General features: G+C 38.2%; 1 protein-coding gene across 2 annotated transcripts in view; it reads right to left on the reverse strand.

Moving 5' to 3' along the window:
• Positions 1-27,649, reverse strand: part of GLG1 (golgi glycoprotein 1) — a 148,202-nt gene that overhangs the window by 28,572 nt on the left and 91,981 nt on the right. For both annotated transcript variants that reach the window (XM_028092855.2, XM_028092884.2), the window contains exons 3-8: positions 16,032-16,118; positions 12,146-12,361; positions 6,111-6,314; positions 5,193-5,264; positions 4,097-4,280; positions 1,246-1,460 (exon numbers count right to left, since the gene is read on the reverse strand). In XM_028092855.2, the coding sequence (XP_027948656.1) occupies positions 1,246-1,460; positions 4,097-4,280; positions 5,193-5,264; positions 6,111-6,314; positions 12,146-12,361; positions 16,032-16,118 (978 nt within the window). The remainder of the gene's footprint in view (positions 1-1,245; positions 1,461-4,096; positions 4,281-5,192; positions 5,265-6,110; positions 6,315-12,145; positions 12,362-16,031; positions 16,119-27,649) is intronic.

A 27,649-nucleotide genomic window follows, 5' to 3' on the forward strand; every position in this document is an offset into this window, starting at 1 on the left:
GCAAGGACTGCTCCTGAGGAGCTACACTGTGCCAACCAAAGCCACAGCAGATTCCAGAAGGCTTCCTTCTAGCTGGGTTTGGGATTTTGGAGAAGAGCCTGTTTATTTCTCCACTTCTTCCACCACAGGATGTAAAATTTACTGTCTACTCTGGGTCAGGGTGAGTAATAAGAGCTAAGATGAAATTTTACTCCATATCAAAATTCAGTGGGAATTTTGTTTCAGACTGTAATATTGTGATTTTCTGAAATACTCAATTTTTAACAAAAATGCCAATAAAATAAAAGACCAACTGAATTGTGGTTTTCTAAACTTTCACTGAGAAAAGAGCCTCAACTCCCTAATTTAGGATACAAAACCAAATGATATCTTTTGTGCATTCTAAGGGATGTATGGGGTACACAGGGTACCAATGTTGCATTTAGTACTGAAAATTGTTCAAAGGCAATAAATATGGACAATGGTAATGAAACAGATACACTGCATCTATAGTATTTTGTTAACCTTATATTATGTCCCTGATCTGTAGTTATTCAACTGTTCATGAACCCTGGAGCAAGAATAACTTTATCTTAAAAAAAAGAGAAAAAAGAAAAAAAAAACTTTATCTTCCCAAGAAGTACACTAATTTTTTCCAAATATCTTTATAGAACTGACGGTAGAGTTTGGGGACAGAGAAACAAAGGCCCTTCCATGCATAGTTGCCCTACTGTAACAAGAAAGATGGTGTGATTTTGAAAATGACATGCTCTCTTGATCCTTCAGGTCAGGAATTCATGGTATGCTGCACATCAGTAATAAAAAGAAACTCTTAGAAAATTTCAATTTGTTACAGCTCTCTTCCAGCCTCAACTCAATCAAACCTATAGAAACAGGCAAATCCTCTTTTGGTAGAGGACGTTTTCTGTTTTACCATGACCTGGTTCACCTCGGTTCTGAGTTTAGAAATTCCATCTAGCAAGTTACCTTTCCTTTAAAAACTCCAGCAGACAATGCATTTTATCTATTTCTTTAAGTACAAAGCTCCATTTATTGTTTATGAATTCAAACTTCTGCTCTGTAATAAATCCCACGTTCTTATTAAGATATGCTTGAACAATATTCTGTGTCTGGTTCTTAGTACCCAATGTTCATGTGATGTCACAAATGATCCAGATGATAAAGGAAGCTGGGACAGTGTCAGGAAGAGGTTCCTCAGCTGACAGAATGTAACATTCAAAATGGCAGTAGAAAATTTTTCCTTACCGCCTGCTGGCAGTTCATTCCGAGGTTCCCTTTTTCCCCACGAACTACTTTCATTAGACAATGCAGAGTTCGCCCTTTTCGATGTAGTCCAGAACAGTGGTGTTCAATCTCCCCCCGACAGCTCAGGATGATCTCAGGGCTCAAAGAAAAGTCTTCCATCAACATGCGCCGATAATCTAACATCTCCCCCTGGCACTCACTGCTCACTTGGCGCCCTAAGTTAGGATTTAAGTCACAACATTATGGATGGTGAGCATTACAATCAGATATCACCACATATAAAAGTACATGTTTTCCTTTAGAATATAATATACCAGTCATGCTATTATCTAGACTGAAAAGCTTAGAATACAGAAAGAGCTTTATCGGCATAAAATAAGTTTAAGACTTCAGAGACTAGGGTTTATCTGGACAGTGTTCTGCATTATATAGATTTTATACTACTAAACCAATAATGCAAATGCTGTGCCAATGGAAGTCTTATCAATAAGATAATTATGGGGGTAACAATGAAAGCCAAGAACAATCCCTACTGGCCTACAGAGTTAAAGCCTGTGAAAAAGACCACACTTCAAATATTCACGATAGCCTCCCTAGCTTCCTTTCTTGAGCTAAAAATGCCAAATGGGAAAACCCAATAAATTTTTTTTTTTAAGATTTTATTTATTTATTTGACAGAGAGAGACACAGCGAGAGGGAACACAAGCAGGGGAAATGGGAGAGGGAGAAGCAGGCTTCCCGCTGAGCAGGGAGCCTGATGCAGGGCTCGGTCCCAGGACCCTGGGATCATGACCTGAGCCGAAGGCAAATGTTCAACAACTGAGCCACCCAGACGCCCCAAGAAGTTTTTTTAAAAAACAGCTTTACCGAGGTGTAATTAACATAAAATAGACTGTATTTTTAAAGCATACAACTGGGGAAGTTTCACATATGTGTACGTTGTTGAAACCATCACCACAATCAAGATAGTGAACATTTCCATTAACTCCAAGAGTTTCTCATGGTCCTTGAGAATCTCTCCCTCCCTCTCCACCCCAGACCCCTCCCACATCAACCTATGATCTGCTTGCTGTGACTACAGATCAGTTTACCAGTTTCCACTTTTTAGAAGTTGATATAAACAATCATACAGTATGCATTTTTTTGGTCTAACTTCTTTCACCCAGTGTAACTATTTTTAAATTCATCCATGTATCAACAATTCATTCCTTTTTATTGTCAAGTAATATGATTCCATTATGTGGATATACTACAATGTGCTTATCCCTTCAACTGTTGATGGACATTTGGGTCATTTCCAGTTTTGGGCTATTACAAATAAAGCTGTTATGAACATTCGCGTATAAGAGTTTATATGCATATATGCTTTCGTATCTCTTAGGTAAATATGGCTGGGTCATATGGTAGATGTATATTTAACTTTCAAGAAACTGGCAAACTATTTTCTAAAATGGTTGTACTATTTTAACTTCCCATCAGCAGTGTTCAATAGTCCAGTTCTTCCATATCCTTATCAACACTTAATACGGTCAGTCTTTTTAACATTATCAATCTGTGTAACTTTTCCAAATTATCTGCACATAGCCTTTGGCCGTGTATTTACAGTCTTTCTTTTCTTGTTAATTTGCAGTTTAAGAACATTAACTCTTTTTTTAAAATACCCAAATTAGATGATGTTATGTATACCGTTTTACAATATTGTTTTACAAGTCAATAATCTCTACCTTTCCATTTTAGGACAATTTTATCTAATATCCAGACCATAATCAACATTCTCCAATTGTCTCCAAAATGTCCTTTGTTTGGTATTCAATCCAAGACCATGCACTGTCCCTGGGTGCTATTCCATTGCTTTCAAGCTTAGGAGTTTTTCCCACTATCCAGATATGAAAAAAAAAAAAATCATCAAAATTTCAGAGTTTTATTTAATGATTTTTTTCCACTTAACTTTTTAATCACTAACCAACTGTCTCTGGGCATTTCATTTTTACAGCTTATAACCAATATTAAGAAAGACAACCTTGATCTTCTATAACAGCCCATCTTGGTTCTTTTGTCAGGGGTTGACTTTTGGACTCAAAAGTTTCTATTTAGTTTCCTAATATCATCAGTGTTATTAACAATAACAGTACTTATCACTTATTGAATGCTAAGTGCTATTCCAAATAACCTCATTCAATCATCATAATAACTCCTCACTATAAATATTATTTTTGTTTTATAGATAAGAAAAATGAGTTTGGGGAGAGACTAAGAAATGCAAACAATGGCCACCCAGCCAGTTAATTTGATGATACAGCGATTAATTTAAAGCCCTGTCTCTCTGACCCAAAGCTCATACGTTAAATCATTATGCTACCCTGACTCTGCTAAAAATGTTGACTATGCATTTTAAAAAATTAAAATGACTGGATTTGAGAAATATACCTTACTTAAAAAAATGGGGCACTTGAGTGGCTCAGTCAGTTAAGTGTCTCCCTCCGGCTCAGGTTATGATCCCGGAGTCCCAGGATTGAGCCCCACCTTGGGTTTCCTGCTCAGCAGGGAGTCTCCTTCTCCCTCTGCCTCTCCCCCTGCTCCTTCTCTCTCTCACTCACTCTCTCTCTCTCACATAAAGAAATAAAAAAACAAAACAAAACTGGAGATTGTTGAGCTAAGAGAAAGGGCCTTCAACAAGGCTTCAGGACATCAGTTCCTGGAGTTATGCTTACAAAGAAAGGTCCCCAAGTTGCAAGGCACAGGTGCGCTCAAAAGAGCAAATGCAGGAGGAAAAGAACATTTACAGGTACAAGAGGCTTTAGAATGTAAATCCAAAAAGGACTGAAAAGGGTAAAAAGAAAGGAACTCTTACCTCTATGCACAGCTGACTCCAGACACATGAGAAGGTAGGAGAGCCTGGCTTCCCGGGACCGCGGAAGGTTTTCCACGTTACACCGGTATTTCTTCAGGTCACTCTTACAGGATTTGGCCAATGAATAACTGACTTTATAATCCTGGGCAATCAGCTTTTGGCGGGTCGTCAGTGCTTCTCGACACTGAATAAGGAGTGCAACAACAGAGTTGTAAGACCACTCAGGTGGTTCTGCTGTTCACAGGGGCCTCTAAGACCAGCAGAGGCTCGTGGCCAAGTATATGTCAACAACTGCAGCAGTCACCAAAACGCCTACCTTGAAATTCGTTTAGACTCGAACACAGGTGTGTGAAACTAGTGTGGGAAGAGGTAGGGCTGAAGGGCTGGCGAAGGACTGGGGTCCTACCCTGAGCTGCTGACAGCTGCTGCGATAGCAGAGCTGCCGTCCCACACGCATGAGTCCTTGGTGGGCTCCGGTACGGCGGCCTGACCAAGTCCTCCTCCATAATGTCCCTCAAGCCAGGTTCAGCTGACATAACACTCTGTGTTATGCTATGTTACAGCCTATAGGATTATTCAGTAGTAAATGATAGAAGCAACTGAAATGAAACATTTCTTCAGCTGCACAGGAAAGTAAATGGCAGGAGAGCATAACCGAGAATAATTTTCTTTTTAAGTCATAAAAGATGCTTGCATTCATCCAGGGACAGAGGACTAATAGTACTGAGAATGCTTAATGAGACAGCTGCTGAAAAATTAAACAGGTAATTACCTGGAAAGCACACTGATTTGGTTAGCCTAAGCTTCCTGAGTATGCAGGGCTGGCCTCAGTGTGACTACGCTACACAATTTTACTCCCCAAATTGATTCTCAATTGGCTTCCCAATGTCTAGATATCACAAAGCTTCATTTTCTTGGCTTAAGCAAAATATGCTTTGGTTCTCTAACTAAAAGCCAAGTGTCTTGCCTCTGAAAAGGGTAAGCTTTATCAGTCATTTATATTTTGATATGAATTTTTAAGAATATTGTTTGAGAGGATTTAAGAAAACTTTAAAGAAATGAATAAAATATTGGTTTGTTTCAAAGTAATACTTACCTTCTCACTCATGGATTCTTCAAACTTATGGTTAAAGAGGCATTTATACACTCTGCCTTCCCCAGCTTGTGTCTGTAAGATGGAACATACACATGATGATGAAGATGATGACAATTAGCTAAGTAGTTATGCTGGGCACTATCCACAATTTTACATAGAACTTTCTTTAAATTATTATAAATGTGAGCACCTTTGAACAAATGGCTCAGCCATTTATAACATTTAGTAGCCTTTGGAAGAAAACAGTGATCGCAGGAAAGATGAAAAAAATCTTGCCATGATGCCTGGCTATTGTCATTTGTTCCCAGATACACTGTTACTTAGGGAACCAAGAGGAGTGTCTGTGAGTCTTTTCTTATGACTTTACATTGGAGTTAATAAAACTCATAATCAGTGGCTCTGATGGTTAAAGCTGCTAATTCAAAACAGCAGAGGGTGGGAGTATACACAAGTTACTCTCAGTTCTTTGTTGTAAGGATGGAGATAATTCTATTTAAAGTGTTAGCAAGTCTTCTGTAAGGTCTGCAAATAGTAATCAAGGATTTAGTTTTAAAAAAGTTAGCCACCTGCTGTTTTGTTCATCTTAGCCAAAAACATAGAACATGTAAGGAATAGGTGCGAATAGAATTCCCTGGTAGAACAGGATTCCTGTATATAAATAACAGAGACTTCCAAGAACTAAAATTGAGAAGTGAGATAAAGTAGAAAAAATAATGTGTAGAGACTGTCAGAAGCCAACTGTTAACTAGATGTTAAATCATCGAGTCTGAACATCTAACATCATTCTGTTTTCCTAGGAACAACTCCGCCTTCCATTTCACTGCCTTATCTACATAGGAGAGTGTGCTGGTTTATTTTATTTCAGACTAGAGTATTAGAAAATACTTTAAAGGAAGAATAGCTTCTGAGCTGACTCACGTTTTCACAAAAACGCTCCCGGTCATCTCGGCAAGCAAAATATAAATGCCGGTCTAGATGAAAGTCATCCGAGGACAGCTCAGCCACCCGCAGAATGGCTTTCTTGCAGAGTTCAGAGACTTGAATCTTGGGATCTCTCTCTTCTGCTTCCTTCACCAGGCCCTTTTCCAAACATGATACCACCTCACCTTGTGAATGTGCATCCTAAAATAGCAAGGGTACTAATACTGTAAAACTCTCACCACAATGAGTTTTAAATAAACATCATTTGCTTAAAAAAAAAACAACCCTCAATTCAATATATAGTTGGCTTATTGATATTCTGCTGAGAAATTAGGTGGGAACCAACCACACTGTGGAAGCTACAGAAAATGTCCTCAACGATCTTCTGTTAGAACAGAATACTTGCATGCTACAAATGGAAAGAGAGATCCTGGGAGATTTAAATATAGTTTAGTTAGCACTAGAAATAGAAACCTGAATTCTTTGTTTAAATGTCAGAAAAATTTTAAGAATTTACATCAGCCCAATGCTCTGATCATGGTTCATATCAATACAAAATTAACACTGCAGAAATCTCTGTTTATTGACCTCAAAGGGTGAGAGGTATTTCCCCAATAATAATTTTAGTCATGTTAAAAAAAACCACCACCACAAAATCCATTGAGAAAAGACGTTACAGAGACCCTCTTTCTTCATTTTTCTACTCCATACTGTCCACAAAGACCCCAATATGTACAATTTGTAGTGTAATACTCACTTTGATGTTTTGGATTTATCTTAATACGATTTAATGAGATTACCACCCTTTATACAAACTGAGTTTGAGAGCTTTCCTAAAACCATCCAATTATCTTTAATTGTACATTGCATCATCCCTGTAGCAACCACAAGCATTCACTCACTCAAAATATGAGAAATTTCCCCTAAATATTTCTATTCGAGAGCCCCAATCTGCTATAGTCAGAAGACACGCTTCAAAAACTTGAGAGGTAGAACTATAAATACAGCAAACCAAAGCAGCAGGAAGTACATGCTATCTCTTATTCACACACATACACACAATCTTGTTATAATAGAATACAGTGTCTATGAAATCATCTGTACGTAATAAAAAGATTCCTGAAACCAGGCAGGGAAACATCTACTTTAAGCAAAATTTCAACAATAACAAAAATTGTATATAGTTTTTTTCCTAAACTTTGTTGTAATGCAATTTGTTTGACAGCCCATTCATTTCTAAGTATTTCCATGAAAACGTCCATGTTCTCTCCTTTGATACCTGTGGAAAGGAGATAAGAGCTGTGGCATCTCTTGTGTAGAGGAGTAAACACAGGCCTAGAGGAGTTTATCAACTCGTCTTGGGTTGCAGAAAGTAAGGTGCCCAGCTAACAGTCCATCATTTATTTTTCTAGACCTTGGGGTTCTAGGACACTCCTAAAAATTTGTATGTGGGTGTTATTTCTCTTGAGAAGGGTTCACAGCTTTCATTAAATTTTCAAAATTTTGCTGACCCAAAAAAGATTAGGAAGAGCACTGTCCTAGCAGATTCTCATACCTCCTCTTCTCTATCTGTACCTGAACCCTGAGCACTAGTTGTATGATGCTAAATGCATAAAAACCCGAGAGGACCATAAAGGTTTTTTGGAGGGAAATTCTGAATAAGATAAACAAACTCTGGGACACCTGGGTGGCTCAGTCAGTGGCTGCCTTCGGCTCAGGTCGTGATCCCAGGGTCCTCGGATCGAGTCCCGCATCGGGATCCTTGCTCAGCGGGGAGCCTGCTTCTCCCTCTGCCTGCTCTGCCTGCCGCTCCCCCTGCTTGCGCTCTCTGACAAATAAATAAAATCTTAAAAAAAAAAAAAAAAGAATCTTAAAAAAAAAAGTCTGTGTGACTCTGAGAGACAAGTGACAAAGAGATAAGGACAGAGAAGAGTTGACACAAACCCCGGAATTCCAGAATAAGGCTTATTTTTTTCTTCCTAATTTAATGAGTGACACTCAAGTTTGTCTAACTATGGCCCACTTAGGCAAGGCCTACCCTTTTCCATTTCCCAAGGGAAAAACAAACCTATGATAACAAACATTTCGATAGAAACATATCAGATACTTACTATTTACAGTATACAAGAGATTATTATAAACATGATCCTAGTTTATAAAACAACATCCTATACCAAAGTTTAGTAGTCCATGATAACTTACCTAGATGGCTGTTAGCAATAAGTCTTAATCATATAAAAGGGGTTGAAAATAATAATCTGATAGTCAGGGCGCCTGGGTGGCTCAGATGGTTAAGCGTCTGCCTTCAGCTCGGGTCATGATCCCAGGGTCCTGGGATCGAGTCCCGCATCGGGCTCCCTGCTCAGCGGGAAGCCTGCTTCTCCCTCTGCCTCTCTCTCTCTCTCTGTCTCTCATGAATAAATAAATTTAAAAAATCTTTAAAAAAAAAAAAATAATCTGATAGTCAATTCTTGATTTAGATATAGCCTTTAGTCCTGGCATCAAAGGGTAAAGAAATGATTTCCATGTAATGAGTCTAAGTGTTTCCCCGTATACTTAGGGTCTGTAACTGTTTTAAATGTACCACCAGTAAGATTATCTACTTAGGGCTATTATATTTCCTAACGGTTCCATTTGCTTCTTCTTGGATTTAAATAAAGGCAGCATCATCGTGGCTTGAGATCCCCTCAGGAATCTGAGATTTAATTATAATTATAGCAATTGTAGCACCACATATTGGGGCTGGGCCATACCGTCATCTCCATTAGATAGATGTTTTCATTCATCCTAACTTTAGATAATTTTTTCAAATAAATATATTTGAGGTAATCTTCTCAGTTTCCTCGAGTCTGAGCATTTTCAGTTCAGCCCATTTTAGTTATATAACTGAAATGTATGCAAATATTTGACAAAGAAGACTGTATGGCTAATTACTGAATAAGAATGAAAGCAAGGGAGGTAAACTACACACTAGCACACCATCTACAGGAAAATAAAATTACTTAGGTTAAAAAAGGGTAAGTTATTAATACATATGCTTGACATAGGAATAACAAATGATCCTGTAAATGAACTTAAAATGGATTTCTACTGTGATGAGATAAATGTCATCTTAAAACTACTAATAGTCCTGATGAGTTTTTAGCAATTTGATAGGTAATATCTTTTCTTCCCCATAAACCTTGTCCTTTTTTCTCTTTAAGAACAGAGAAAAATGACACTAATCTCAAAAAGGAAGAACTTAGTTTTCATCTCTGCTATAAACCACTCTCTAATTCAATGTTTTTTGTGTCTTCTGTGATCTTCCTCACTACACAGAGAAAAAGACTGTCCAAATTATTCAAAGTAGCTGGTTAAAAGCAGAGAATGGTAAAATTATATTTACTACCAAGTGAAAAGTCTAAAAGTAGTAACAATGTGGCACATGTCCACAATTAAGTTCCTGTATTGGATTGCACACTGTACTTTTTCTTCAGATGATGTAAATCATTTACACTTTTACATGTGAAGATCTGTCCTTTCATTTTAACTATATTTATTTAGAAAAATTTTTATTAGGGGCGCCTGGGTGGCTCAGTCGGTTAAGTGGCTGCCTTCGACTCAGGTCACGATCCTGGAGTCCCGGGATTGAGTCCCGCAGTGGGCTCCCTGCCCTGCTTAGCAGGGAGTTTGCTTCTCCCTCTGATCCCCCCACCCCCTCATGTGCTCTCTCTCTCTCTCAAAAAAATAAATAAAATCTTTAAAAAAAGAAAAATTTTTATTAATATAGTCTTTGTTCTCAAATTTACAAATATTAACATTTTGAAAGAAAATCAGTTTTGACACCATGACTCTTCTACATTCATATAGAGGCAGGGTACAAACAGATGAACCATTACCCCAATCCTCTGACCTTTGGAGGAAGTCAGTTCAAAGCCAGTCACAGAGGAGTCGGCAAGCTTCAGTGGCAGATTTGAAATCGACAAGCCAGAAGCTGATTCATTAATTTTTAGGATAATTTGCATATCTAAATAACTGGCCTCAGAGAAACGAACTATAGTTAGAAAAGCCAAGAAGGGGGGGCGCCTGGGTGGCTCAGTCGGTTAAGCGGCTGCCTTCGGCTCAGGTCATGATCCTGGGGTCCTGGGATCGAGCCCCACGTCCGGCTCCCTGCTCAGTGGAGAGCCTGCTTCTCCCTCTCCCTCTGCCTGCCACTCTGCCTACTTGTGCTCTCTCTCTCTGTGTCAAATAAATAAATAAAATCTTAAAAAAAAAAAAAAAAGAAAAGCCAAGAAGGGCTAAGGACATGCCTCCCTCATTTTTAAACTTGGCTGTAGCACCGGAGTGGATTATATAGGAAGGAACATGCTTTTTGAAGAGTGCAGGCATGAATCTATCTTATTGTCCCCAAAATACAGAAAGCCCTAGGATAGGGCCTGGTATAAACAGAAGTGTACCTAACCGGGAAGTAGAGCAAAAGATAAATATGACAAAAACGTGCATTTTGATGGTCCATAGAAACATTTTTTTTGTTGTTATTTTACAAAGCTGGGCAAACAATCCTCATCATCCAGTTCTCGGGCTCTAGTACTACTGTTTTCTGTGACTGTTTCAGGCACTAAGACTTAATGACTCAAACATGCAGTTGAAAGCAGGTTTTATACTGACAATTCAGATTGCTGCTGGGAAGCTAACCAGCAATTATCCTGGTGTCAACAGGGAAAAACTACTATAAAAAGAGGTGAATTGTAATGGTCTACTCTACAGTGTAGACCACTAATCACAAATATTTCCATATTCTGATTCCTAAAAAAATGTGTCTGGAACACTTATGTGAAGCTTTTAAAAAGAGTGAGATATGGAATTGGACATGACCTCTAACACCCTAAATAAAGTCAGAAGAGCTTCCTGAATTATTAGGGTAGCTTAAGCTTTTGTGCCATTTTTAGAGTCTGCAGGGAAGGAAGAAATCTGCCTTCTTTATTAAAACTGGCCTTTCTTTATAGCTGCCAAAAGCTCTATGCCAAGTTCACAGTGCTCTCAAGACTGACTCAGAGGTGCCCTGTGAAAGGGCCAGAGCCCTGTGCTGGTATGAAGGAAAGGGTATTTGGTGACAGGCAGGCAATAACCAGCCCTAAAACCGTCATCTGAGCTGGTGTGTGCAGTTCCAGCATTCCAACACCAAGCCCCCCACCCTATGTCCGTGACAGAAGCCGGCAAACCATGGGGCAATGAACAGAGGACAAAGGGACAAAAAGGTTTTGTTTCCCATCATATTTCCTAAAGAGCAGATTAATGAGCAGGGGCAACTAATAGCTGATGTCAGACATATGCCTCAGACCACCGCTCCCCCAGCATCTGTTACTTCTCAGGAGTTTCTTTCATTTTGCTGAGACAACAAATTCAAAATAAACCTGGCCAAACCTCCACTGTGACCTTCTGGACAACAGACTCGTAAGAACAAAAATAAGACCACACATGATTAAGAAAGAAGTCGTCCACTAGGTAGTTATTTTCCTTCTTGTTTTTACTAAAACTAGTTCTGAGATAAATATATAGCAATAGATCACATTTATAGAGTACCTTTCTTCTCACAAGCCAGAATTACCTTCACATATCTTAAACTTTTCTAATATTTAAATTTCTTCTTTTATACCAGTGTGTTTACTAAGTAATTTTTTTAATAGCAGCAATAGGTATATGCAGAGAAAGGTTAGACAATTCAAGGCTCTCCTACTCCAACTACTTTGCCCACAAGACAACAAAATGCTTTGCCAGGGAACGCTATAGGTAACAAGCAGCTAGTTTAGTATTTTGAAGATGACACTTCTCTTGGCTGATATTAATTCTTCTGCTTTCCCATACAGTACTGAAACACTACAAACAGACGAAATGCATTCAGGGGTCAACTAGCCTTAGATCTTTGGGCTGTCTGGACGTCCACTTTAAGGCCATCTCCAGCCCTAAATTTTTCCCATGCCAGCCATACAAAACTTTTCTTTCATCAAGTTCGTAGGACCCCTTTGTGAAGCCGATATAAATATAGTAGATACCTTTTCTCCAAGCCGAATGCTGCCACATTTCAGAATGTTGATGTCATTTTTGCAGTCATCCATGAAGCCACAGATTAGACGGTAATCACTGAAAATGATGGCCGTCATCTTGGTGATATACTGGTGACACTGGTACTCAGTGATGTTGCCTCGGTGATCCACCAAGCAGGAAACCAAGTAACCTTTCCCAACTGGTTCATCAGCACATTCTTTAATCTGCTCCAAAGAAAGTGGCTGTTTTACACAAGTATTTTATTCTCATATCAAACAACTTTTATGAAAGAGAATGTCTGGTATTTTCTTATTGATTTCCCATCTATATTTAGAAGAAAAAGAGGAACACTTAGAAATACATTTGTTATAAAGAAAATGGTGTCAAAAAAAAAAAAAAGAAAATAGTGTCATGCCTACTCAGATTGTTGCGGTGTCTAGGATATATCTGATTAATGTGTTTGGCAACAGATTTTTAAAATTTCAGCTTTATTGAAATATAATTTTAAAAAGCTTTTAACATCTACAGTTTTAGAATGGTTCTACTGAGAAGTCCCTTTATCCACGCAAAGAATGCAATGGACAGTGAGGAGATTAATCTAGGAAATAGTTCCGGAAAACAGGTGCAGAACTGAAGTCTAGTGGCATGTCCCAAGCCAAGCTACACAACAAACTATTATTGTTAGGTAAACCTAATGGCTAAAAGAAGGGAGGTGGAAAGGCATAATATTACTTCTTGACATGACATTAATATGTTCTGAATTAACTGTGGATTTGGACATGTGTTTTTGAACTTAGTAGAATCCCCAGCTTCACCACTGTGGTCTGGAACAGAAACATGTTTAAAATGATGCTCAGTGCAGTCTGGCAAGAAGTCTGAGAAGGGGAAGGCCACTGCAAATCTAACTTGGGTGGTTCAGACACATGTTCTAATGGATCAAGCACAGAGCTATTCCACATGGTTTGTGTTCTTGCAAAGTGCATCCCAAACCACACGTGCTAATGAAGCAAGCTAGCCAAAAAATGCTGAAATTCAGACATAAAAAAGTAAAATCTACTTACTGGGTTGTAAGCTTGAATTATAAAACAGGGGAGGTTGTTTAGAAAAACCCTACTGCATTTGAAAAAATTAAAAACAAACAAAAATGGTAGTTTTGACAAGAGTAAGGGGCCCAAATGTAAATGTTTACTTTTAATATAAACAAGAAGAAAATGTTTTATTGGCTTTTTGAAACCAAGAGTGACCATTTTCTACTATCACACTACCTATCCTAAATACGTACAGAGCGCAAAACAAATACATTCTCCCTTTCCAAAAGGTGCTAGGTGAAGAATATACTACACACTCATTATCCTGTAGCCCACTGAGTCTCTTCAAGTCTAACTCTTGCATCAAATTCAAACCATGTCAAACACTCAGTTCAAGAAAGAAAATGGTATTTACTTTTCAAGAAAGCAAACTAGAGAATTTAAGCAAATAGTCTCGCTCTGGCTTCAAGAGGTATCAGAGATCTTCTACAATCAAGATGAATGCAACTCTTTCAACTTAACCTTGAGCTATTTTTTTTTTTTTGAGATGCCCAAAAAGAGGGTCATGAATTTATTTCCAGGAAAAGGCTTTTGTTTTGTTTTTGAGCAAAACAGAGTTAAGTTTCAAAAGTGAAAGGAGGAATAGCTGCTTGAAAACTCTCAGTATTTGTAATTCAACCACTGAGAAAACCCTGTATAAGAACAGAGAACTAGCAGCAGACGCCTGGGGTTTTAAACCTTAGTGAAGTGCAAGTATTCATACAGCTCTTACACTGGGCAATCAATAGTTTACAAATCTGAAGAAAAACCAGGAGCATATTTTGAATTGGAGCCCCAGTGAGAAAATAAATGTGTATTTAGCTTTAATCACTTGAGATTTTACTGAAACACAGAGAGGTAGTACCTACTTGTATTTTAGTTTACCATCAATTAGGATAGGGTGTAGTGTCTGAATGAAAAGTTTATGCTTTCCTTCAACCATTCTCTTGGCTAGAAGCTTAATACAACGGAAGGAAAATTTCTATGATTAACAGCAAAAAACACCATTAAGTCATCAACATGTCCATGAATGGGAGTAAAGTCTGAAGTGGCTGGGGAGCAGATTCATAAGGTGCCATTGGAAAAGTGCTGCCGTCAAGAGTGACGTGATTTTTGACATGAAGCAGGAGGAAAGCCACCAGTATTTGGCTCAACAACAGAGAGTAAATACAAGTTTGGTTTGCAGTTTGCAGGTATTCTGATGCTATTTTTCTCCCTGCAAGTAGGATTGCAGGAGAGAGGACTGGAAGGAGATGTAGAATAAAATATTTTGTTGGCAACTATGTTCTTCCTGATATTTAATTTCCCTGACTCCAGTATAATCTCCCTCTAGGGAGGGATTAATTCCCATTTTTACTTGAAATCATTTACAAAGCCACAACACCCCAAAAGGTTACAAGAGGACCACTATTACATAAACATTATAAGAAAGCCAGTTATACACACATATATACATCTATATCTATATATATCTTTTATAAGCCAGTAAAGAGGGAAATTATTCTGATGAATCTGCATAGACTCTGAGCTAAATTTCCATATGGCAATCAAACTGGTATATACAGTTAACCATATAGCTGAAGGGAGTACGAGGTGCAGAATATTAAAGCTGAAGCCAATGTTTTCAAAGATATGCTATTCTATTCTGGAGCCCCAAAGTGAATATGAAGGGTCACTGCTTTAAAAGAATAAAACATATCAGATCAAGTACTAGAAGGTCTGAGGAAGAAAACATGTTCTACAAGGTCCCATAATGATGTAAGTGAGGAACAACAGCCGAGGGCTTATCTGGTTGGGATAGTGTCCTCCTTAAGAGCTAAGAACGTTGTCCTGAATTAAGTCATCAGTAGGGTAGTTTGAGGACAGATCCACGTGTTGTTAAGATCTAGAATTATTAGCTTTGAGGTAGAACAACAGCAACTGTTCTTTGTGATTTTCATACTTTGGTATGCAGAAATCTCTGGCCTTTTGGAATTTTTTTTTTTTTTAAAGATTTCATTTATTTATTTGAGAGAGGGAGACAGAGGTAGCGAGAGAGAGCATGAGTGAGGAGGAGAGGGAGAAGCAGGCTCCCCTCTGAGCAGGGAGACTGACGTGGGGATCGATCCCAGGACCCCGGGATCATGATCTGAGCTGACAGCAGCTGCTTAACCGAGTAAGTCACCCAGGTGCCTCCTTTTGGAATTTCTATCTCTGATTCCCAAAAATAAAATAAAATAAAAATTTCAAAACCACAATTTTCACTAGTATTTTTTGTTGTTTACATTGAACCAAGATAATAGAAAATTTTCCCCAATTAACATCCGTACGATGCTATACATTATCATTATTTTTGTTTTTATATTCAACATTTATCTATAACAACATACACAATCCTGTCACAAATCTTTTTAATGCTAACTCCTATTATTTGAAGCATATGCCCCTGCGGTTCCATTGAACCAACTGCGTAACTCAGAAACATTTATAGGCCTCCTGGGGAGACCATTCTGATAAGCTTCAGACATCAGCAGATTGCAAAAAGTATGAGCGCAGCACTGATGACAGAAGAAGCAGTTGTATCCTCTGTTTGGGGGCCAACAGAGCCTGATTTCCAATGTGTCTGAATTAACAGCATCCTATGATAAATGTAGGTGAATATTAACAAAAAAGGAGGCTGGTTACACTCCCCGCTGCCTCGGCCTCTCTCTCAGCCAATACAGATGTGAATTCCAAGAAAAGTAAAGTAACTGAGTCAGTCATTCCTCCCTTAATGACTGGCCTGGTGAACAGATGTAATTTTCTCTTCTAAGCCATTAAATACTCACAAAATTCTTTCACAACCTACCTCTGATATGGTAGATTTGCAAACCTCTCTGGCCACAGATTCAAATTTGGGGTCTGTAGTTAGATTCAGCTTGTAATTCCACAACAACTATGTACAAGAGAAAAATACAAAAACTCCAGTTAGAATATGAAATTTTTCATTGATGGTTACTGTAAGTGATAAAAGTCCATTACAAAGAGTCAGATAAAACATATTCAGGTAATAAAAAGAAAAGTAAGATAAAAATGTCATTGTGTTTACAGATCAAAGGAAAAAAAATGAACAAACAAAATAAAACACTACCATTCAGGCATACTTTCTTCTTTTTACACTTAAGGAAAAAAATTTTTTTTAACTCAAGAAAAAAATCACAATTAAAATCCCTGGTAAGGTTTTCAGAGAAAACATTAGTAAGGTTGTACAAGCTAAATTCTATTAAATCAAAAAGTTTAACCCAGTAGCTCAGATTTGGTGGGTTTAGTTGCAGATTTCACAACCCACAGTGCTGCCACACATCGGTTTTATGAAGGAGAGATGCCGAGTGCCTAGTTTGCAGGCGTATCTATCTTCACTCCTTTAAAATCCTTCTTTGCCTTGACACATACACCATAAGGTCTACTTTACACAATTGTTTTTAACATGTTTTAAACTCCAAACTACCTAAAGCCATTACTATTTATGGATGAGCGCTGAACATTACCGTACCTTCTGCAGCTTTTTACTTAACAATTTTCAGTGTATGATTCAATTTCTGAAAAGTAGCACAAACGAGGCCTTATACTCAGCTCAGATGGAGAGACAGAGCAGGGACTTTGTATGATGCTGAACATGAAGAGACTGGGGGAGGGAGACGCAGTTCACAAGCCTTTCTCTCTGCTATACTCCAAGACAAACAATACAATCACTTACTCACTGATTCACTGAAACATCTGCTTAGCACTTATGATATACCACACACAGTATGAACTCAAGGTCTTCATAGGCTATTAGAGGAAACAGAAAAACATGTTTAATATGTACTGTACTAGGAACTGGGGGATAAAACAAAAGGAGAAAGACAGACTATACTATCCAGTGGTGGCTCTGGTCAATGGCAAGTAGTGTGAGTATTTGGTTAACGGCAATAGAAGGTACCCCCGGACTGTGTTGGGGGGTTTGCTCAAGTAAAGTGTAACATAGAAAGTGCTATCTAAGATGAAACCTGAAAGATTAGCAGTTAGCCACAGTAAAGGGGTAGGGAGAGGACTATTTTAGGTAAATGAAACAGCTTGTGTGGAAGCTCACCGAAAGGGAAACAGCATGTTAGAGGAACTGAAAGTCCAAAGGAAAACTGACTCTGAAAACCCTTGTAAACTATGTCTGAACTTCAACCTGAGAGTAATGGGGAGTCACTGAAGGGAAAATAAGGGAGTGACATGACCAGATCTGCTTTTCAGACGTAGAACAGAGGCTTATATAATGTGTTTTAGGAACACAGAAATAAGCACTTAATTCTGTACAGGAGGAAGATTTTGTGAATAAATAAAATTTTGTGAAGGATGAGTTGTATTTCTTCTCCTCCTCCCTTAAAAATAAAAGCCAGCAAAAAGCTCTAATCCCTCAAGTATGATTACTAAGTGAGTTTTTAGAAAAAAGGAGTAGAATCTGTCCACCATCTATAACAAAAGCTCTACAAGGATGGACTTCTGCCTTGTTCCGTACAGTGTATGCCCAGTGCCTATAAGAGTGAGTGATGGAACACATAGGTATCAACAAATATTTGTTAAATAGATGAACAAAAAAACAAACTTATACCATGATGAGTGACAAGTTCAACCAATAGGACATATGAGGCCAAACTGAGAATGGGGGTAAAGGAGACGCTTAGTTCTAACTGAAGGAATCTTGGGTCTCCTGGTTCCCTACAAGCAAAGATGAATCCAGTGACTCAAAAGACAAGGTTAGAATTTAGACAAACACATTTTACAATTACCTATGAATTAAGTAGTACTACTTGGTCATTACATTTTATATTTTATTTTTTAAAAGATTTTATTTATTTGAGAGAGAGAGTGCATGGGGGGGGGGATGGAGGGCAGAAGAAGAGGGAGAAGCAGACTCCCTGCTGCGCAGGGAGCCCAACACAGGGTGGGCTCAATCCCAGGACCTTGGGATCATGACCTGAGCCTAAGGTAGCTGCTTAACCAACTGAGACACCCAGGTGCCCCTAAATTTTATATTTTAAAATTAAAGCAACATTCTCCTTCTAAAATTAAGAACATTCTAATTCTGTGTGTACAAGACTAAAATATTTCCTCCTTACTGGGTGACGGTAGCTGACTCAGTGCCATTTCTTTCAAAGAAAGAAAGAGAGAGAAAGAGAGAAACAAGAAAGGACAAAAAATTGTCCTTAAGTGAAAAAAGAAAAAAGTATGCCTGAATGGTAGTGTTTTATTTTGTCTGGTAGCTCAAGAATTTAGAGTAAATAGCAACAAACAACAGAAAAATTATAATATACAAATCAGAGAGTGCTTCCCTAATTTATCTAACACAAACTCAGATATCCTGTGATGGGCTAGAAACTGATTTTCTGTCAAAGCCATTTAGATAATCACTTAGAGCTTCTGAAATGTCTTTAACTTTTAATTTAGAACATCTTTTTTTTTTTTGAGAAAAAATTCATATCCTATAAAAGTCACCTTTTTAAAGTATCTAATTCAGTGGTTTTCAGTATATTCACACGGTTGTGCAAACCATAACCACTGTCTAATCTGAGGACATGCTCATCGCCCCAAACAGAAACCCCACAGCCATTGCATCACTCCTCATCCTTCCTCCACCCATCCTTTGGCAACCATTAATCTACTTCCTGGTCTTTTATTTTTATTTTTTTATAATTTTTTTTAAAGATTTTATTTATTTATTTGAGAGAGAGAGAATGAGAGATAGAGAGCACGAGAGGGGGGAGGGTCAGAGGGAGAAGCAGACTCCCTGCTGAGCAGGGAGCCCGATGCGGGACTTGATCCCGGGACTCCAGGATCATGACCTGAGCCGAAGGCAGTCGTTTAACCAACTGAGCCACCCAGGCGCCCTGGTCTTTTATTTTTAATATGACCTAGTTATGCATTATTATTCTTTCAGGAATAGAATTAAAAAGGGAATTCAGCATAGGTTGCCACCAGTACCTTTTCCTCTAGAAAACATAAACACACATTACACCTGATTTTTGAGAGTTGATTACTTGCATCGTATCTGATACTTGTCCCCTCCTGAGTGGTTAGAATCAACTAAGAAAAATACTGCAATGTGACACTAAGTGCTGTCAGTTAGCAGGATGTAGTCCAGCTTCAATTTTCTTAAACATAAGATGTTCACTTATGAATCCATCCACCTACCCATCTCCCTCTCCTAGACACATAGTGAGTAACTACTATAACTTGGAATCAATCCTGCTAGATGACAAAATGAAGGGTGAAGAAAAAAAAAAAAGCCACTGTCTCAGCATTCAAGGAGCTCAACCACAGGAGCCAAAAGACGGAAAGAGTCAGACTGGGAAGCAAATAAGGAATGAAAATATAGTGTCATAAATGTGATACCAGATGCATACAGAAGATGTTATGGGAATACAAAGGAAGAACATAGCTTAGTGAATGTGGAGGAGGGATAGGTGGGGGTGGTAGTGGTCAAGTTATACTGGGCTCAATTCCCAGGAGTAAGAAGGATTTCTGTCAGGTGAACTGAGGGAGATTGCGGTTCTAGGAATACAAAGCTAAAAATGACAGAAAGAGTAATTATAACTTCTAGGGACACCCATAGCTCAGGATGGCTGGGTTGAGGTATGAAAGATGGGGCTGGGGGGTTGCAGGCAGGCATCAGATCACATTGGGTATCAGAGCTCACATTAAAGAATGTGTATTTTATCTTATAGCTAATGAACAATTTTAACCAGAGAACTCAAAAGGTCAACTTTGGTCACAGTGCAGAGAAGGGCTAGACTAGGGGAGGTTAGCAGACCAGTTAAAGGCACGGTGGGAGAAGATGGGATGTATTTGAAAAAATCAGGAGAGTGACAAGTTTTGGGCGCGGAGGGTGAAGGAAAAATCTTCCTTTATAGTCAAGCTCCTTGAAAGTGTCTATAGCTCATTTTATCCACTTACTCTTCCATTCATCTTTAAAAAAATTTTTTTTAAGATGTGTAAGACTGTTGAATCACAGACCTGTACCTCTGAAACAAATAATACATTATATGTTTAAAAAAAAAAAAAAAGAAGATAGCAGGAGGGGAAGAATGAAGTGGGGGAAATCGGAGGGGGAGACAAACCATGAGAGACTATGGACTCTGAAAAACAAACTGGGGGTTCTAGAGGGGAGGCGGGTGGGGGATGGGTTGGCCTGGTGATGGGTATTAAGGAGGGCACGTTCTGCATGGAGCACTGGGTGTTACATGCAAACAATGAATCATGGAACACTGCATCAAAAACTAATGATGTAATATATGGTGATTAACCTAACATAATAAAAAAAAGAAAAAAAAGATTTTATTTATTTGACAGAGAGAAAGACACAGCGAGAGTGGATACACAAGCAGGAGGAGTGGGAGAGGGAGAAGCAGGCTTCCCACGGAGCAGGGAGCCCAATGCGGGGCTCAATTGCAGGACCCTGAGATCATGACCTAAGCTGAAGGCAGACGCTTAACTACTGAGCCACCCAGGCGACCCCCATCTTAAGATTTTTAAATCATAGCTGTTCAATCAAATAGTTCTATAAAGGTAGGTAAAAAATCAAAACAGTTCTCTGACAAGTCACTTTCTGAAGTCCTACCAACTCCCCCAGAGACAAATACTTTAAATTCCTTTAGCTTTTTCTTAGGGTAATTAACTCTACACTTTTTTTAAAGGATTTATTTGAGAGAGAGAGCGCGTGCGCACATGCACGTGCGTGAGGAGAGAGGGAGATGCAGACTCCCCACTGAGCAGGGAGCCCGATGCGGGGCTCGATCCCAGGACCCTGGGATCATGACCTGAGCTGAAGGCAGATACTTAACGACTGAGCCACCCAGGCGCCCCTCACTCTACACTTTCATTAAATTACTTGCTGTTTCCTGACTTGTTAGTTTTTAGATATTCTGTAATATTCTATAATACCTTTATACTATAGAAGATAAGGAATGTACTTTTCTATGCTTCTTCCTGATCCCAATATAGTTAAATCAAAATGTTAGACAGAATTTACATTATTGATGATGTAAAAGAGTATACATCCTGAGACATAAATAATATTATTATTATATTTGTTTCTTTCCACTTTTAGTCTATCATATAGTTAATGGTCATTTATTTCATAGGCCTATTTTTCACTATACCCATTACTAATTAATCCCTAATCTCTTTACTGGAAAAGTAGAGTTCGGTTCTAGAAATGACTATCAGACAGAGTAGAAATGTGAAAAATCAGCGGCTGGAGTTTGGAGTTCTGTGGAAAGGATAAAGACAGGAACCACAACTTGTCACCAGGGCAGCATTAACTGTTCTTCCTCAACAGAAGTCCTGGCAGTAGTCTACGTAGCCGTCTGGAGGTACGTTCTCTCCAGGTGTAACAGCTCAGGTGTGAGAAGACAAGACCCACAATGGGCACCGGAAGGAGGAGCCTTGGCTTAGAAGACGCAAGCCTCATGGGAGCCACCATCTCCAGTAATAACCCTCTGGCCATAGCTTTCAGGGTCCCCGCAAGGGACATACTCAGGTATGAGTCGCCACATCAGGGAAGCCCAATATGGTACCCTTAGAGAGTAATTATAATTCAGGGAGTGTGATGCCTCCAGCTTTGTTTTTCTTTCTCAAGACTGTTCTGGCTATTTGGGGGTCTTTATGGTTCCATACAAATTTTAGGATCACTTGTTCTATTTCTGTGGTAAGTGCCGTGAGAATTTTGATAGGGACTGCACTGAATCTGTATACTGCTTTGGGTAATGTGGACATTTTAACAATATTAATTCTTCCAATCCATAAGCATGGAGTATCTTTCCATTTATTTGTATCTTCGATTTCTTTCGTTAATGTGTTGTAGTTTCCACTACAGAGGACTTTGGGTTCCTTAAATTTATCTTACCCATTTTTCTATTCCTTTGTCTTTTCTTTATTGCTTTGTATGAATTCTTAAAATATTTTGGACATATGGTCAGATATATGTATTAAAATGTTTTCTTCTCTATGGCTTGCCTTTTCACACTCAATATCATATTTAATAAAATAAAATTTAATGTAATTTTTAAAAAAATTTTATTTATTTATTTGACAGAGAGAGACACGGCGAGCGAGGGAACACAAGCAGGGGGAGTGGGAGAGGGAGAAGCAGGCTTCCCGCGGAGCAGGGAGCCCGATGTGGGGCTCGATCCCAGGACCCTGGGATCATGACCTGAGCCGAAGGTAGACGCTCAACGACTGAGTCACCCAGGCGCCCCTAATGTAATGTAATTTATCAATCTTTTGCTTTATGCTTACTGCTTTTTGTTTCCCATTTATTCTCTGCTAATCTCATAGTCATGAAAGTATTCTTTTATGTTACCTTCTAGAAGTTTTGTTGTTTTAATTTTCACATCTGTAAGCTCTTCTAGAATGGATTTTCTGTGAATTGTGTACAGCAGGGATAAAATTCTTTATTCAAGTGTCTCTCTCTCTCTCGATATAGACAGATACATAGACAGTTTCTGGAATTGTGTTCCACTGTTCTATTTGTTGACCCTTGTGCCTCTATCACACTGCCTTAATTACTGCTACTTTACATTATGTCTTCAACCAGGTGGTGAAATTTTTCTGTGTGGCTCTTTTCAAGACTGTTTTGGCTATTATTGGCCTTCTGTGTTTCCAAATAAATTTTGGAATCGGCCTGCCATTTTGATAACAACAAATAAAGGATGGTAAAGAATCTACAGATAATGAGAGTTTTAACATTTTTATAATACTGAGTCTTCCAACTCATGAGTATAGTGTGTGTGTGTGTATATCCCTTCATTTATTTAAGTCTTCTAATTTCTCTGAAACACGTTTTGTAGTTATCTGTGGAGAGGTCTTACACACTTTTGTTAGATTTGTTCCTAAGTATTTGATGTTTTATATACTAAATAGTGTCACTTCAAAAAAACCCACATTTATTTATTTACTGGGCGGGGAGGGGCAGACAGAGTCTTAAGCAGACTCCACACTGAACTCACAGTTGGTTGCGAGGCTTCATCTCACAACACTGAGATCATGACCTGCACCGAAATCAAGAGTTGGATGCCTGACCAACTGCACAACACAGTCACCCCTAAATAGTGTCACTTTTAAATTTCACTTAAGAAATCTGCTGTTACTACTATATAAAAACATAATTAAGCTTTGTGTATTGATCTTATACCTAAGGTCATTATTAAATTCATCTATTCATAGTCTATCTGTAAGTTCTTTCAGGTTTTCTACTTACTCAATCATTTCATCTGTAAATAATGAGTTTTATTTTCTCCTTTCCAACTGTTTTTAAGTAATCTCTACACCAACCTGGGGATCAAACTTACAACCCCAAGATCAAGAGTCCCACGTTCTACCAACTGAACCAGCCAGGCGCCCTCCTTTCTAATTTTTACCTATTTTCTTTTTTCTTACCTTGCTATACTGGCTAGGATCTCTGTGACCATGAGCCAACTATGTCTTGTTGCCAATCTTGGGTAGAAAGCTGTTAATATTTCATCATGTTTGCTGCAGGTCTTTTTTTCCTTTCAGTCTAGATGTAGCCCTTTACACTTCATTAGACGTTAGGATCTAAAACATATTTAGAATCCTTTCACTTCTTCATTGCTACTCACGTGTATCAGTCTCTCTGATTACAAAAGAAAATGTTACGCTATTCTTTATTCCACTTGTACCCCATTGCGAAGTGGTAATTTTTTATCATTTTATTTTATTTTCATTATGGTAAGTGTACTCTTTAATCCCCATCTCCTATTTCACCCATCCCTCCACCTACCTCCCCTCTCGTAACCATCAGTCTGTTTTCCAAAGTTAAGAGTCTGTTTCTTTGGGGCGCCTGGGTGGCTCAGTTGGTTAAGCCTCTGCCTTTGGCTCAGGTCATGATCCCACGGTCCTGGGACTGAGCCCCGCATCAGGCTCCCTGTTCAGTGGGGAGTCTGCTTCTCCGTCTCCCACTCCCCTTGCTTGTGCTCTCTCTGTCAAATAAATAAATAAAATCTTAAAAAAAAAAAAAAGTCTGTTTCTTAGTTTCTTTTTTTCCTTTGCTCACTTATTTTGTTCAATTTCACATGAGTAAGATCATACAATATTTGTCTTTCTCTGACTTTTGTTTAGCATTATATTCTCTCTCTATATCTATATATGTGTATGTATATATAGATATTTATAATCGCCTCTTCTTTTCCATTCATCTATGGATGGACACTTGGGCTCCTTCCATAGTTTAACTATTGTAAATAATGCTGCTATAAACATCAGGGTGCATATATCCCTTTGAATTAATGTTTTTCTATTTTTTGGGTAAATACTGAGTAGTGTGATTACTGGATAATAGGGTAGTTCTATTTTTAATTTTTTGAGGAACCTTCATACTGTTTTTCACAGTGGCTGCTCCAGTGTGCATTCCCACCAACAGTGCATGAGGGTTCCTTTTTCTCCACATCCTCGCCAACATTTGTTTCCTGTGTTTTTGATTTTAGCCATTTTGACAGGTGTGAAGTGATACTTCAGTGTAGTTTTGATTTGCATTTCCCTGATGATAAATGATGTTGAGCATCTTTACATGTGTCTGTTGGCCATCTGGATGTCTTCTTTGGAGAAATGCCTGTTCTTATCTTCAGCCCATTTTTAATTGGATTATTTATTTTGGGGGTATTGAACTGTAATACCTCTTTATATATTTTGGATACTAACCCTTTATTGGATATGTCCTTTTAGCTTTGTTGACTGCTTTCTTTGCTGTGCAGAAACATTTTATTTTGATGTACTCCCAATGGTTTATTTCCACTGCTACTGGTCTTTTTATAACCACATATTATCAGGTTAATTAAATAAATTCTCTTGTAAGATGGATGTTGGAATTAGAAATCTGAACCTTCATTGGTTAACTGATAACATTATGGAATTATGAGATTTTCGGATATAACAGTATTATGGTTATTTTTTATAAAGCCTTATCTTTTAGAGGTATTTAACAAAATATTAACAAATGAAATGATGTCTGGGTTCTGCTTCAAAATGATACAAAAGGAGGGGAAGTAAGTATGGATAGAGATGACACAAGATGCATCTGAATAAATAATTGAAGCTGGGTGGTGATTACATGAGGGTTGATTATATTATACTCCTGAGATAATAATTTATGTACTATAAAATTCACCCTTCTAAAGTATAATTTAGTGTATACTAGTATATTCAAATGTTGACAACCATTACCACTATCTAATTCTAGAACATTTTCATCTCAACAAGAAACTCCATGGAGTTAGAGTATAATGGTAAGCAAAATTAGTCAGAGAAACAAATACCATATGATCTCATTCATATATGGAATTTAAGAAACCAAACAAACAAGCAAAGAGAGAAAAAAAAAGAGAAAGAGACAAACCAAGAAACAGACTCTTAACTACAGAGAACAAATAGGTGATGGGAATTAAGGAGTGCACTAGTGATGAGCACTGAGTGATGTATGGAATTGGTGAATCACTATATTATATACATGAAACTAATAACACTGTAAGTTAAGGATACTGGAATTAAATAATAATAATGACAATAAATTTAAAAAAAATGCCATACCTAGTAGCAGTCACTTCCTATTCCCCACTTCCCCCAGCCCTTGGCAACCACGAATCTTTTTTTTTTTTTAAGATTATATTTATTTATTTGAGAGAGAGAGAATGAGAGATAGAGAGCACGAGAGGGAGGAGGGTCAGAGGGAGAAGCAGACTCCCTGCTGAGCAGGGAGCCTGATGTGGGACTCCAGGATCATGACCTGAGCCAAAGGCAGTCGCTTAACCGACTGAGCCACCCAGGCGCCCGGCAACCACGAATCTTCTGTGGATTTGCCTATTCAAGACATTTCATATAAACAAAATCATAAAATATATAATCTTTTGGGTCCAGTTCCCAAGTTTCATCCTTATTGTGACATGTATCAGTACTTCGTTCCTTTTTCCTGCCAAATATTATTCTACTATATGGCTATATTGTGTCTCATTTATCCATTAATCAGTTGATGGACATTTGGGCTGTTTCCATTTGTTCACTGTTACAATTATTGCTGCTATGAACACCTGTGTACATGTTTCTCTGTGAACATATGTTTTCAACTGTCTTGGGAGTCTCTAGGAGTGGAACTGATTGTTCAGATCGTAACTGTTTAACCTTTGGAAGAACTACCACACTATCTTCTGTCGTGGCTGCACCATTTTACATTCCCACCAGCATTGTATGAGGATTCCAATTTCCCCATAGTTTCTTTTTTTTTTTTTTTTTTTTTAAGATTTTATTTATTTATTTGACAGAGAGACACAGGGAGAGAGGGAACACAGGCAGGGGGATTGGGAGAGGGAGAAGCCAGGGAGCCTGATGTAGGGCTCGATCCCAGGACCCTGGGATCATGACCTGAGCTGAAGGCAGAAGCCCAACGACTGAGCCACCCAGGCGCCCGTGAAGCACAAAAGTTTTTAATTTTGATGAAGCTCACTTTATTTTTTCTTTGGTTACTTGTGCTTTAGGTATCATATCTTAAAAACCTTTGCCTAATCTAATGCCATTAAGATTTATACCTATAGTTTCGTCTGGGTGATTTACAGTTTAGTTCTTATATTTAGGTCTTTGATCCATTTTTGTATACGGTATGAAATAGGGGTCCAAATTAATCTTTAGGTATGTGGATATCAAGGTGTCCCAGAACCATCTGTTGAAAAGCCTATTGTTTCCCCCCAGTGAATTATCTTGTCATCCTTGCTGAAAATCAGTTCACCATAAATCAATGTGTCTCTTTCTGAACTCTCAATCTACTCCCCTCATCTATATGTCTATCCTTATGCAAGTACCAACAGTCTTGATTACTGTGGCTATATAGCAAATTTTGAAATCAGGCATTATGAATGCTCCAACTTTGTTCTTTTTTCAAGACTGTTTTGGCTATTCTGGATCCCCTGCATTTCCGTATGAATTTTAGAGTCAGCATGTCAATTTCTGCAAAGTTGTCAGCAGAAACTTTGATAGGAATTGCACTGAATCTAGATCAATTTGGAGAGTATTACCCTCTTAACAATATTAAGCTTTCCAATCCATGAAACAAGATCTTTTCCTTTATTTCAGTCATCTTTAATTTTGTTCAAAGATGTTTTCCATAGAGTTCGGTTTACAAGTCTTATACTTCTTTCGTTAATTTTATTCCTAAGTATTTGAGTCTTCTTGATGCTCTTGTAAATAAAGTTGTTTTAATTTCATTTTCAGATCATTCACTGCTAGTCAGTAGGAATACAACTGATTTCTTAATCTACTAATCTTGTATCCTGCAGCCTTCAGTCTAATGACTAATGTTAGAAAATTTCCCATAATAAAAACTTAAAAAAACTAGTATTGAATTTAGTCAAATGATTTTTAATGTACCTACTGAGATGATGACATAACTTTTTCTCC

The sequence above is a fragment of the Eumetopias jubatus genome, unplaced genomic scaffold (genome assembly GCF_037043125.1).
Source record: "Eumetopias jubatus isolate StellerSeaLion01/CBP00866 unplaced genomic scaffold, mEumJub1_p1.0 scaffold_10, whole genome shotgun sequence".
NCBI lineage: Eukaryota > Metazoa > Chordata > Mammalia > Carnivora > Otariidae > Eumetopias > Eumetopias jubatus.